Source organism: Melanerpes formicivorus, unplaced genomic scaffold (genome assembly GCF_026170545.1).
Source record: "Melanerpes formicivorus ecotype bairdi unplaced genomic scaffold, bMelFor1.0.p_v2 SCAF_134, whole genome shotgun sequence".
NCBI classification, from domain to species: Eukaryota; Metazoa; Chordata; class Aves; order Piciformes; family Picidae; genus Melanerpes; species Melanerpes formicivorus.
Genome location: NW_027142486.1, coordinates 993,708 through 1,007,655, shown reverse-complemented (window position 1 = coordinate 1,007,655; position 13,948 = coordinate 993,708). Strand labels below are relative to the sequence as shown.

Here is a 13,948-nt window from a genome sequence, read left to right as displayed (position 1 = left end):
CCTGGGACCATTGTCCCTTCTCCCTAAGCCAATCCCCAACAATTCCCCCATTTTTCTTTTGTGCAAGTAAGGCCTTGGAGGTTATCCTTTGAACACTTTGCATGATACAATTATAGACAAGTTTAACAACAATCAAAATTAGTACAGTAATACTTAAAAACCTTAAAGCTTCTTTTATCAATTGTATAACCCACTGTGACACATTCCCAAATATTGATCTTAACCAATCATCCAAGGGACTTTTTACAATTGCAACAGCACGCGTGTGATTCCTTAGCCACTTAATCTCAGCATGCATTGACACTCCATGATCTGACAGGTTCAAACAACACATTCCATCAAAGTCTTCACACCCATACCCTTGAGCCATTGTTCCAGTATTGCAGGACTATAGAGCAAGCATAGTGAGTATAGCACAGTAAAGAAGGTAAAATAAAGCAAAGAAGAAGAAGTGCATATCAAGGGAACTCCTACAACTTATATAAACTCGGAGAGCCTCGTTGGCATAGCTTCATTGGTTCCCTATGAGTGACCACACGTTGCACTGTTATAGATTATTGGTCCAACTCCTAATGACATGTGAGGTTGTTGATGCAGGTGTGTGTCCTGTTATTCCCACATAACTTTCTGTGTTTATAGCTACCAGTGTCCTGCTTTAGTTATATTCTGCAGGCACAGCACTGTTTTGCTACACTGCTAGCCACTTCTGCACTTATGCTGAGCATGGCCTACCACCATGTCAGGCTCTAGGCCTACACTGCCAGATCGCTCACACTGCTCGTCACTGGCATTTGGTCATAGGAGTTGTTCTCATCCTATACAAGATACTACTTGCATACACAGAAGCTAGCAAATTAAACCTAAGCTATACAGCAAAAGCAGGAGTTCTGTAGTGCAGCATGTCTAACAGACTGATGTAACCCATACAAGGCACAAAGCTTAAGCTGAACTAGTTACAATGTTCTAACAGAGCTGGCATAATACATGGTCAAAGATAACAGGCATTGTAAAGAAGAACTTAGATCTTAATAGTTCTGATCTTTACATTTCACTCCTGACAGAGAAGACTTGATCATGCCTGAACACATTGCACACAGACATTAAGACACAAATCCTGTCTCACCCTTCCCATCTGAGGGACGCTGGGAGCAATGAACGCAGGAGAAGCTGTCTTGATCCTGCTGTTATTTCTGAGCTATCAAGTAATGGCCACCTGCTAGTGCTTGCCTCAGACAATCCCTTTTGGATGCAGCCAGCTCTTTACAGGGTGCACAGTGGTCTAACATCATCCTCCATGTGCCAGTGCCCAGCAGAGGGGAAAAAGTCAAATTTGTGTGCTGAAATAAAGACAGTTTAATAGGACAGAAAGTGAAAGGGAGATGTAATAATGATGATGATGATGATGATGCAAATCTAATTAGAATGTTGTCTTAGTTTAAAGAGTGGACAGAGATCATTTTACTCCCAATGGAAGTAAACCAAAGACACTCTTGTGGAATTGGAGATAAGTACAGAAATTGTATTCAGAAATAGACAGGAAAAATACAGAATGCATGAAAATGCACAAACCCCATCCCCCAAGCAGACTGAACCACAAACCCCAGCTGCTCCTTTTCTCCCCCACTCATTGTCTCCCTGGCCTAAGCAGGCCATAATTGCACAGGAGAAAATTAGTCAGGCCTCTCCAGGTCTGTCCTTCATGTTAGCAGGAGATAAGAACTCCCTCCAAAGAGCTGGGTTGGTCTCTTCTCCCAAGCAACAAGCACCAGAACAAGAGGACACAGTATCAAACTGCGCCAGGGGAAGTTTAGGCTCAAGGTGAGGAGAGAGTCATTCATCATTGGAATGTGCTGCCCAGGGAGGTGGTGGAGTCACCGTCCCTGGAGGTGTTCAAGAGGGGACTGCACATGGCACTTGGTGCCATGGTCTAGTCATGAGGTCTGTGGTGACAGGTTGGACTCGTTGATCTTTGAGGTCTCTTCCAACCTTGGTGATACTGTGATACTGAGCTGGCAGGAGGCAGAACAAGAGCGAGTTGGCCTTGCTGCCAGCTGTAAAGAGAGAGCAGAATCCTGCCATTGAATAACAAAGCCACAATTTTCCACTCCATCCTAGAGGACTCAACTCTGTGCTTTTTTAAAGAGGCACCACCTCAACCCATGACAAATCTGCACAAGACACATTTGATCATAAGAGAAAACATCCCTGCCTCACTTTTTAGTTCCATATTCTTATTTAGCCCAGCTGGAGACAGGACTCTTTACTTTTGGTCAGCATAGGCAGGGTTTGGGTTTTGTAGCTGCAGAGCAGAATTCCCTTCCTCCAGGTGGAAAGTAGGAGCAGCCCTTCTGCTCCACCCAACAGACCCTTCAGCAGCACTTTTCCTGGGTCCATGGCCTTTGGCTGTTGGTTTTTTTTGCACTTCCTATCCCCAAGGTTCCAGTCCCCAGGTAGGTTCACCATGCCACCTCCTCATGTCCTCCCTGGTCACACAGGGTGGCATGTGGTGTGTGCCAGCAGTGCCCTTTCCCTTGAGCAGAAAAAGCCTGAGCCTTAACTGCAGAGACACAGCTCAGTGTGAGAGAGGAAGGCATCCTCTTGGAAATGCTGGGACAAGGACTGGGACACAGGCTTGTGGGGAGGAGGTGAGATGCTCTTGCAGTCCTGGAGGGAACTCAGAACACCAATCAGCTCACAGCACAGTGTTGATAGGCTCAATAATTCATCCCTGAGCCACTCAGCTCTGACAAAGAGCTCCCAGAGCAGGAGCTGTCACAGTGACCATGTGCCAGGTGACTGCCTGCTCTTGGGCAGCTTCCAAAGCAAACTCTCAAGTCTGTTGCCTTAGGCCTTTGCACAACTGCCCCACAGCAGAGCTCTTGTTTAGAGTTAGTGTCCTGTAAAGAGAGACCAATGGCCCTTCAAAATGCCCCAGGAGGTCAGTGCTGAAGGGGCTCTTTGTGCCACAGGCCCTGGGCACTCACAGCTGATCAGAGGTGCTGCAGGAACAAACATCCTTCCTCTTGCCAGGGCAGCTCTGGCCCCACCATTAGCTCCAAGTGGCTGCCTGGGCACAAGAGCCCTCTTCATTGTGACCCTGTGGATGGTCGCACACTGCTCAGGGACACTGCTGGCCTGGGCCAAGGAAAAGGGCATTGAAAGGACACTCAAGGGCCCTGGGTGAGCTGTGGCCAAGTTCCAGTCAGGGACAGGGCTGGAGCCAGAGTCTTGTTGGGGCCAGGGTCACTGGGACCTACCATCCCAGGGCAGCTCTGCAGAGTGGGACCCAGGTTGTCTGGGAGGGCTGTGTGGCCCCAGGCATTGTCAGGGTGAGGGCCAGGGCAGAGGATATTCCCCTCTGGTCTCTGCTCTGGGGAAGCTGTGGCTGCAGACATGACCAGTTTGGGTCCTGGAGTGCAAGGGCAATGGGGTGGGCTGGAGCTGAGCACTGCAACCACCCCAGCACTTCCCCCAAATGAGCTCTCATCTCCCAGTGGTCAGCACCCCCCAGTGCTCCCCAGCAGTGCTTCCAGTCACTGAAGATCTCAGTGTCAAGCCTTTAAGCACTGAGGTATCTTAAACCATTCCTTACAGGCCTCCTAGACAGGTCCCAGAGGGGGACCAAAAAGTGTAATCTCCTGTTATTTCATGCCCATAAGCCCTGCATTTCTATAAACACTGCCATTTCTCTTTGTTCTTCCATTTTTTGTACCTCTCTGCTCCCAGGAGGACAGGTGGAGCTTCATCTTGGGTTTGTGCAGGGGACTCAGGCTTGTTCAGCCTTGGCCAGGCTGCCACTTGGGGCCTGGAGTGGCCTGGCTTGGCCTGGAGCTGGCAAGCAGAATTTCTCTTGGGGGTGGGGAGGAGGGTGCATGTGAGGCCTGGGTGTTTGGCCTGGTTTGGAGGAAGGTGGTGTGAAGCTTTGGCTTAAGGAGGTTCTTGGAGAGCCATGGCTGAGGTGGATGATGGATTTTGTGCTGCTGTATGCAGTTGTGATTGATACTTCCACTGCCACTTCTTTCTTTCATAGCCAGCAGGGAGCATTGTCCTTTACTCCCCTGGGAAGGGCTGAAGAGCAGCTGTCTCGCTCCTCAAACCAAGACACTCAGCCACTCTGCTGTCCCTACTGCCCAGGCCACCAATTGTCCTCCCATCTCCCAGTGTTCCCAAGAAGAGGAGTCAGTCTCAGCCCCAAATTTCCCCAGGGGACTGGAGAGGTGTCAGGGATGGCTCTTAGTGACCCTGGGTTTGAGTTTGGTGTCATCTCTGGAGCATTACTGGAGTGAAAGACTGGGCTGGGAGGTGAGGGAGACTGGAAGGTGGCAGTGCAGGGAAAGGAGAGGCACTGGGAGATGGGGAGGGTCTGGCTTTTGGAGTCTTCATGTTGAAGCAGTGAGTGGTCACTGCTGTCAGCAGTACTCTATCCACCCCACCCCCCAGTGCCCCTGGAGGCCTGGGCTGTTTGATTTGCAGCTGCCCCATGCAGGAAGCTGGAGAGATGCCAAGGAAGGTGGATGGATTCGTGCCAGAGGTGAGGGTGACTCCGTGCCAGGGCTGGGCTTGTTGCCAGGGCTGGTGCCACTGCCAAGCCTGCCTTTGCCCTGGGGGCTCTTAGGAGGAACAAGGAGGAGTCCTGGGAGGGATAAATCTGCCGCTCACCTTCCCCAGCTTCACCCAGGACTTACCACACCACAGAGGAAAATGAAGGTGGCAGTGGTCGGCGTGGCTCTGCTCTTCACCATCCTGCTGTGCACCCCAGCAGATGCCAAGGTAAGACTCCAGTGCCACAGGGAGGGGCTCATGGGGATGGGTCATGGCTACACGACATGTGGAATGAAATTGGAGTAGTGAGGATGAAACCCCTTGATTTGGCCTCTCCCTTGCCCAAGCAAGAGGCTCCTCCAGGCTCCCCTGCCTCTCCTGGCAATGCAGCTCTCTCCCTCCCACAGCTCCATCTCTTCCCTCCACTTCCCCCACTAAGCAGCTTCTTGTGCCCAAGGCCTGAGTTCCTCAGTGAATGCCTGGAGCTGTTCCCTCCCTGGGAAGGTCCAACACCAAAGCTGGGAAGGCTCCCACCAGTTTCTTCTCTTGGTGACCCCACACCCCTCCCTTCTGCAACTCCCCATCCCATGCTTTTGCTCCCCTCAAACATCTTCTGCCTGGGATCTCCTCCATGTCCTATCTAATGTCCCCAGATGCCCTCCCTTTGATCTCTCCCAATGCCTTTCTTTCCATCTTGTCCCTCAGCCCTTTGCCTTTCATCCTCTCCATTGCAGTGGTCACCCCAAATCCTCTTCCTGCCATAGCCATTCCCAAACACTCTCCCAGTCCCCTTGGTTTTGGCCTCTTTCTTCTGCCCCCACCAACCAGCTCTCTTGATGTCCCCATGCCCCCTCATCTTGAATCCTTTACCTATCAATTGCACCCCACACTGTCCTGCCCCTTCAACGCTCCAGCCCAGTCCATTGGGGTCCATTAATTCACCCCAGTGCTCTGTTGTTGGAAGCCTTTTCCTTAACCTCATCCTCTTTGGAGACCTGAATTCCCTACACTCTTCTTGTCTCCATCCCCAGCCCTGGATCCTGCATGGAGAGGCATCCCAGGGGAACTTGGAGGAATCAGGCTGAGGGGAGCAGAAGGCATTTTCCCCTTCAGACCAGAGGGAAGCCTTTGGCCTGCTGGGACTGAGGACAGTTGTGCCCCACTCAGGGCCCCACTGAGGTTCCTTCCAGGTCACCTCTTTGCTCTTCCTCCCTAGGCACTGCTGGAAAGCATTGAGGAAAATTCTCAACTGGATGTAAGTAGTGAGGTGGACTTGGAGGGCATCCAGTCTGGGGAACGGGAGGGCATTTTGGCCCTCCCATCTCTTGCTGGGACTGGAGGTATCCCAGTGACCAGTGAGGTCTCCTGGTCTCTCTGCAGGTGAATGTAGCCAAACCTGAGCCATTGGAGAGTGTCGAGGTGGGTACCACGAGTTCTGCTGGCCCCACCCCCTCCCTTCCCATGGCCACAACACTGCAGAGCATCCCAGGGTGCTCCAGCACACCCCAGTGCATCCCACTGCAACTCCAGAGAATACCCCAGCACCCCAGTGCTTTCCAAGGGAGGACCTCTCCCCCCGAGCCCCCTTTGCATCCCCATCCACCCCAGTACAACCCAGTACACCCCCGGATGCCCCAGTACACAACCACACAGCCAGGTGGGCCCCTTCCCAGGACCCTCACTGCCTTCTGGGCACCACCATCCAAGCTCATCTGCTCCAGAAGCAACTTCCCCAAGGACTCCATTGCTTCCCCCCATCCTCCCAGCACACCCCAGTGCACCCAGACTTGTCCCTAACCTCCCTTTCTCCCCAGCTGCCTGCGGCTGATGTCCTGCTGGAGCGGGTGCGCCAGAAGCGCCTGGCTGTAGCTGCTGAAGCTGCTGTCTAGGTGAGCAGCACCAGGGCATTCCTAACCCCACAAAGAATCCTGGGCCCTGGGGCATCCCTGAGCCCTCTGGGGTGGGCAGACCTTAGGTGTGAGTAAAGGAAACAGAGGTCACTGTCGCTGATCCGTGCCCCAGGGGACACAGCACAGAGCTGGCTCTGTGCCTTTGCTTCAACTCAGTAGGGTTCTACAGACCCAGAGGGTCGCTGTGCAGGCCAGGCAGAGGCTTTGGTGCCACACAGACCCTCACAGGCACAGTAAGAGCTGGGCAGGGCTCTGGGAGATTTAGGGACATCCCAGGGTAACGACACACTGGGCAAGGGGCTCTGGTGACATCTGGATCTCAGGAGAGCCAAATCCTGTCCAGGGTATATTGAGAGCTCCAATTCCCTTCTCTCTCCCAAGGTCTCTGCAAAGAGACATAGTGGGGACAAGGTTCCTCTTATGTCCGAGCTGACCCTGGGAGTCTCTCTCTTTCAGGGCTGGAACTGCTGGTGACACCTCTGTCGTGTCCCCCTTCAGAGGAAAGAGGAGATGATCATCCCTGGATGTCCCCACCTGATCCCCTGGGAGCCCTGGGCCCTGTCCCTCTCATGATCAATAAACCCCCTCAGCAAAGCTACACTCTGTGTGTCCAGGACCATGTTGCCCCTCCTCTGCCATTACCCCAACACCTGCATCCTCTGGCAGCACCATGGTGAGGAGCAGACTGGCAGAGGGCAGGTCTGGGAGCCTGGATACCTGGGAGCCTTTGTCCAGAGAGGGTTCCCCTGGAGCATCCTGCCATGAGGCTGGGAGATGCAGGCAGTCACAATGCCAGGCCTTGGGCAGATGGTGTTTGGGAGGGGTGAAACGCTCTGGTGTTTTGGGGTGAGGGCAGGTGAGGAGCATGGAGAGGCAGCTGGGACCCCTGGGTCCTCTGCCCCACTCTGGCAGGGGTGGTGGATCCCTGTCCCATGGGCTCAGCACTCCTGGGCTCTCAGGAGATTTCAGAGCCCCATGCAGAGCCCAGAGGCCTTCCTGGCCCTCAGCCCACACTCTTCTCTGGGGTACCCCAACGCAGACCAGGAGGGCAGGCCATGGGCACAAGACACTGGTTGGATGCTCCTCTGTCCCCTGCCCTGTGTGGCCCAGCCTTGGGGACTTTGTGTCCATTCTCTGGGCTGTGCTTTGGTCTCTCCAGGCATGCACTGAGTTACCAGCGACTGTCACAGCGGCAATGTTTCCCTCACCCCATGGCATGTGGTGATCTCAAGGGTCTTTTCCAGCCTCAGTGGTTCCATGATTGCATCATTTCCTCTCTTCACTGGGGGTGACTTCAGGGGAATATTTCCCTGGATTCAGAGGGAGACCTTAGCATCCCCAGGGCAGCCAAATGCAAGAGGAATGGTGGGCAACAGCTTCCTGTGGCTTATCTCTGGGCTGTGGGGCAGGGACTGGAGCTGTCATCTGGGGAACCAACAGGAAAAGGGGAAACCACAACTGGGGCCTAACAGTACTTAAAGGGCTGATCAGAAAGCTGTGGAGGGATTCTGAGCAGGGCCTGGTGTGACAAGGCAGGGGCTGATGGTTTGACCTGAGGGAGATTCAGACTGGAGAGAAGGAAGAAATGTTTGACACTGAGGGAGGTGAGAGCCTGGCCCAGGTTGCCCAGGGAGGTGGGAGATGCCCAATCCTGGAACCATTCCAGAGGAGATTGGAGGGGGGCTTTGAGCAGCCTGCTCTAGTTGCAGATGTTCCTGATCATTGCAAGCAGGTTGGTCTCTGTGATCTTTAAAGGTCTCTTCCAACCCAAATCATTGCATGATTCTGGGATTCTTTGGGATTCTTGAGGACAAAACATGGAGAGGTGTCCTGGCTTGAGCTGGAATAGAACCAACTCTGTTCAGGGATCTGACTGCTCAGCTCAGTCTCTGCTCAGTGCCAGCACTTTCTGATGTTCAGAGCAGGTTTGCACGGTGGCTGCCTCTGGCAGTGAGAATGCTGATGTTCAGAGTGCCTGCCAAGGATTGGTGTGCAGGCCAAGGTCACTGCTCAATCTTGTGTTCCACCTTGGGGATGCAGAGTACAAGGCTGCACTTGCAGGGAGGAATGGACAGGAGAGGTGACCCTGAACTGATCAACAAGAGATTCCACTCCATCTACATCACACTCAGTGTAAAGCTGAGGCATCAGCAGCATGACGCCTCTTCCTCAGTGGCCAACACCCGAGGGGGACTCTGTTCTGCCTTCTGTCACAATCCATGAGTTCCTATTACAGTCTGAAGGGAGAACTTCAGCCTAGTCCCTGACTGCAAGGAGTGAAAGTAAAACAACTTTTTAGTACCCACTGGGCACAAAAGCAAAATAATGCTAAGGTCTACAGAAGTCATTCCTGTGACCCTGTGATCCTGGGATAGAGAGCAGTGTCACAGCAGATTGGTCACAGACTCCAATATGATAATTGAAGGGGTTCATGAGAGCATCTGAGGGCCCTTGTTCATGCCCCAAATAGCTGCTGTAACCCAGCAAAAAACCAGAGCTGGGTCAATGAGCTCATTCTGACACAACTGACACAATAGGTCCCAGAGGACTGGAAGCTGGCCAACGTGGTGCCCATCCACAAGCAGGGCCGGTTGGATGAGCCAGGGAATTCTAGGCCTGTCAGCCTGACCTCAGTGCCAGGCAAGATCATGGAACAGGTCATCCTGAGTGCAATCACACAGCACTTACAGGATGGCCAAGGGATCAGGCCCAGCCAGGATGGATTTAGGAAGGGCAGGTCCTGCCTGACCAACCTGATCTCCTTCTATGATCAGGTGACTGCCTGGTGGATGTGGGGAGGCCTGTGGATGTGGTCTACCTGGACCTCAGCAAGGTCTTTGACACTGGCCCCCATAGCAAACTCCTGGCCAAGCTGTCAGCCCATGGCTTGGATGGGAGCACACTGCATTGGGTTAGGAACTGGCTGGATGGCCGAGCCCAGAGAGTGGTGGTGAATGGTGCCACATCCAGCTGGCAGCCAGGCACCAGTGCTGTGCCCCAGGGATCAGTGCTGGGCCCTGTGCCCTTTAACATCTTTATTGATGATCTGGATGAGGGCATTGAGTCCATCATCAGTAAATTTGCAGGTGACACCAAGCTGGGGGCAGGAGTTGATCTGCTGGAGGGTGGAGAGGCTCTGCAGAGGGACCTCAACAGGCTGGACAGATGGGCAGAGTCCAAGGGCATGAGATTGAACACATCCAAGTGCCAGGTGCTGCACATTGGCCACACCAACCCCAGGCAGTGCTATAGGCTGGGGTCAGAGTGGCTGGAGAGCAGCCAGGTAGAGAGGGACCTGGGGATGCTGGTCGATGGTAGGCTGAACATGAGCCTGTAGTGTGCCCAGGCAGCCAAGAGGGCCAATGGCATCCTGGCCTGCATCAGGAACAGTGTGGCCAGCAGGAGCAGGGAGGTCATTCTGCCCCTGTACACTGCACAGGTTAGGCCACACCTTGAGTACTGTGTCCAGTTCTGGGCCCCTCAGTTTAGGAAGGAGGTTGACTTGCTGGAAGGTGTCCAGAGAAGAGCAACAAAGTTGGTGAGGGGTTTGGAACACAGCCCTGTGAGGAGAGGCAGAGGGAGCTGGGGTTGCTTAGCCTGGAGAAGAGGAGACTCAGGGGTGACCTTACTACTCTCTCCAGCTACCTGAAGGGAGGTTGTAGACAGGCAGAGGTTGGTCTCTTCTCCCAGGCAGTCAGTACCAGAACAAGGGGACACAGTCTCAGGCTGCACCAGGGGAGGTTTAGGTTGGATGTTAGGAAGAAGTTCTATATAGAGAGAGTGATTGCCCATTGGAATGGGCTGCCTGGGGATGTGGTGGAGTCACTGTCATTGGAGGTGTTCAGGAGGAGACTTGATGGGATGCTTGGTGCCATGGGTTAGTTGATTGGGTGGTGTTGGATTGGTTGAAGGGGGACACAATGATCTTGGAGGTCTCTTCCAACCTGGTTTATTCTATATTCTATATTCTATATTCTATATTCTATATTCTATATTCTACTTCCTCCTGATTGCCCTGAGGATATTAAATTCACTGCTTCATGGTCACTGCAGCCAAGGATGTCTCTGAGCCTCACATTGGTTACCAGCCCTTCCCTGTTGGTGAGAACAAGGTCCAGCATAAATTGATAAATAACCTCTGGGACAAGAGGGCACTCAGAGGGAGGCTGACCCAGCCCTTGGCTTTCTCTTCCATGGAAAAGGCAGGGAGGATGGAGAGATGTCAGTGAGAGAGATGAGAGATTGAGGTGAACTTGGAGAGAGGACTGGGTGTCTTCAAAGGCAGAGGTGCAGCTATGGGACACCATAGGGCAGGCTGTGGTGGGGACCACTGAGGGCATTGGCAAAGCTTAAAGCCCTCATCAGAGATGACCTCTTCATCACCATGGCTGTGGCCATTGTCTCTGCAACCAGAAGGTAGCTGAACTTCATTCACAAAGACCTCATTGCCTCCCTGCCCCACCCAGCACTGTCACACCATAGACCTGCTCCAGCCATTGCACATCCTCACATCCCACTGCCCCAGGAAGAGCCCTGAGCCATGTCTGAGGGACAGGATCTGCCTTCCGAGGGGCTGGGGGCCAGGACTTGGCCCTTTGGCTTGATCAAGCCCATCCAGGTTTGCTCAGCATCAGAGCAACCCTGGCACCGTCTTGAGCTCCAGGTTGTTGCTCTTGCTTCTGCTTTTCTGCTCTAACAAGCCCCTGGGGAGGCTTTGTCAGTGATGGTCCTCAGTGGGACCCATTAGGGCTCCAGCAAAGTTGGCAGTTGGCATTTGGCTTCCTGAGAGGTTTCTTCAGCTTGCTCTCAGTCTCTGAGACTCATGGACTCGACACCAAGGCCACCAGAGGAGTCATTAAATGCCTGGGGCTGGTCCTCTGCTGCTGAGCTGGGCCAGGCTCCTGGGCTGGAGGGAGCTGCTGTTCAAGCAGGCAGCACTGCAGAGAGACAGCTCTGCCCAGGAGCTGCTCCTCTGCACAGGGCAGCAGGACTGAGGGCACTGCCAGGACATCTCAAGGAGATGAGGAAGGCAGAGAGAGCTTCAAGGTAGCCAGGAGAAAGCTTCCCAGCCCTGGGTGCGGTGAGTCTGTGGTGTCCTAACCTGTGTGATGTCTTCGCTTTCAACAGTCCTCCATGCCCCAAGACAGACCATGTCCAACAGCAGCTCCATCACCCACTTCCTCCTGCTGGCATTCACAGGCACAAGGCAGCTGCAGCTCCTGCACTTCTGGCTCTTCCTGGCCACCTACCTGGCTGCCCTGCTGGGCAATGGCCTCATCATCACCACCATAGCCTGCGACCACCACCTCCACACCCCCATGTACTTCTTCCTCCTCAACCTCACCCTCATTGACCTGGGCTACATCTCCACCACTGTCCTCAAATCCATGGCCAATTCCCTCTGGGACACCAGGGACATCTCCTATGCAGGATGTGCTGCTCAGGTCTTTTTTATTGCCTTTTTCATTTCAGGAGAGCTTTATCACCTCACCGTCATGGCCTACGATCGCTACGCTGCCATCTGCAGACCCCTGCACTATGAGACCCTCCTGGGCAGCAGAGTTTGTGTCCTCCTGGCAGCAGCTGCCTGGGCCTGTGGCTTTCTCACTGCTCTGCTGCACACCACCAATACGTTTTCACTGCCCCTCTGCCAAGGCAATGCTGTGGAGCAGTTCTTCTGTGAGATCCCCCAGATCCTCAAGCTCTCCTGCTCCACCTCCTACCTCAGGGAACTTGTGCTAATCGTGCTCAGTGCCTCTTTATTCTTTGTTTGCTTTGTGTTCATTGTGGTGTCCTATGTGCAGATCTTCAGGGCAGTGCTGAGGATCCCCTCTCAGCAGGGACGCCACAAAGCCTTTGCCACCTGCCTGCCTCACCTGGCTGTGGTCTCCCTATTTATCACCACTGGCTTCTTTGCCTACCTGAAGCCCCTTTCCATGTCCTCCACATCCCTGGATCTGGTGATGGCAGTTCTGTATTCGGTGGTGCCTCCAGCAGTGAACCCTCTCATTTACAGCCTGAGGAACCAGGAGATGAAAGCTGCCCTCAGCAAACTGATCCCTGGGTGTTTTCAGAAGCAATAAACTCATTGTCTTCTCCTGCAGATGCCTTTCTCCTTCTAATGCCTCTCAGGGCAGGCCCAGCCTGGCTTCTATACCTTTTGCTTCTGGTAGGGGATTTTGACTTGTGGGGATGCTGTCATCTCCTCTCTCTTTTCTTTCTCCCCCAGGGTTTGTGAAAGAAGAGCTGTGCTCCTTGTTTGTTTAAACAAAACCAAAGCCCTTTCAATAACAGTTTCCTGCCCCAAATCCTTCTTCCAAGACTTTGCTGGAACTTCAGGGACAGTTTCCCAAGTGCCCAAGAGAGTGTCTCATAGATGAAGGCAGCAGTGACCAGCTAAACCATGGGAGTGTGCAGGGGTGGGGCAGGCAGAACTGTTCTGCAGAGAGAGGCCTCCTGAGAGAGATGTGAAGGAGCAGCAGAGCAGGAGCAGGTCCAAAGCTGTTTGCTGGACCTGAGCCTGGGAGAGCTGCCACAGGTCAATCACCCTGGAGCAGTGGTACAGCTTGAAGGGGGAACTGCAGCCTAGGCCCTGACTGCAAGAACTGAAAGTAAAATAAATGACATTGGCTGTGAAAGGAAAAGAATGATGAGGTCTGTAGAATTAATTTGACTGCTAATGGGCACACAGAGCAGAGGCATCAACAGTTCTTTCTCTTTTCTCCTTCTCTCACTTCTGCTTGTAACTTCTCTCTCCCTGTGGTAGCTTCAGGCTGTGCCTAGACAATTTTCCACAGATCTTGAACAGAAAGTTGTAGAATGTAAATAAATTGCTGCTCTTTCTCTCATCCCTTTGTGTCGAGGGGCTTAGGGAGGGGGGCAGGGAAGGGGAAGCTATTACCTGCCCTGGTTTGTGTCCAGGGGGCTTCTTGTGGTGTTTCTAAATTGTAAATACCTGTAAATATTGTCAATATTGTATATTTTGTACATATTTGTTGCATTTCATTGTAGATTGTGGTTTTGCTTGCAAATCCAGCTTCATTTGCTCCCAGCTGAGCTGCTCTGGCAATTTCATGTTGGGGGGAATTTTCAACCCACCACACTCTCTCTCTCATGGCCTTGCCAGGGGATCTCTGTTTTGACTCCTGTGAGAAGGAGCAGGAAGGAGGAAGGGAGTAGGGGAGGAGGTGAACTGTGCCCTGGATCCATCCAGGGGGTTCTGAGAAGTTTCTGTGCTGTTTATAAATTGTATCTATCAAATATTGTGCATCTGTTGTGTATTTTGTACCTACTCATTGCATTTCACAGCTCTAGATTTTAGTTTGCTTGTAACTAGAGCTTCACTTCCTTCCATCCCAAACTGAGCTAGGTCTGGCTCAGTGTGTGTGTGTGTGTGAATTCTCTCAGATTAGTTGGGAGGTGAGATTTTCAACCTACCCCAACTAGCCCCTCACAGCCACCATTTCCAGCCCTGGCCTCTCACCTCAGCTTGCATA

At 52.9% G+C, this 13,948-nt stretch overlaps 1 protein-coding gene and 1 long non-coding RNA gene across 2 annotated transcripts; both read left to right on the top strand.

The window, feature by feature from the left end:
• The first annotated feature begins 4,662 nt into the window (after positions 1 to 4,662).
• Positions 4,663 to 7,050, top strand: LOC137456659 (uncharacterized). The gene is made up of 5 exons (XR_010991073.1): positions 4,663 to 4,770; positions 5,759 to 5,797; positions 5,923 to 5,961; positions 6,357 to 6,431; positions 6,909 to 7,050. It is a non-coding gene; the product is annotated as an uncharacterized lncRNA (long non-coding RNA).
• Positions 7,051 to 11,602: 4,552 nt separating this feature from the next.
• Positions 11,603 to 12,535, top strand: LOC137456689 (olfactory receptor 14A16-like). Its single transcript, XM_068168249.1, has one exon. The coding sequence runs from the start codon at positions 11,603 to 11,605 to the stop codon at positions 12,533 to 12,535; it is 933 nt and encodes a 310-aa protein (XP_068024350.1).
• The last annotated feature ends 1,413 nt before the right edge of the window (positions 12,536 to 13,948 follow it).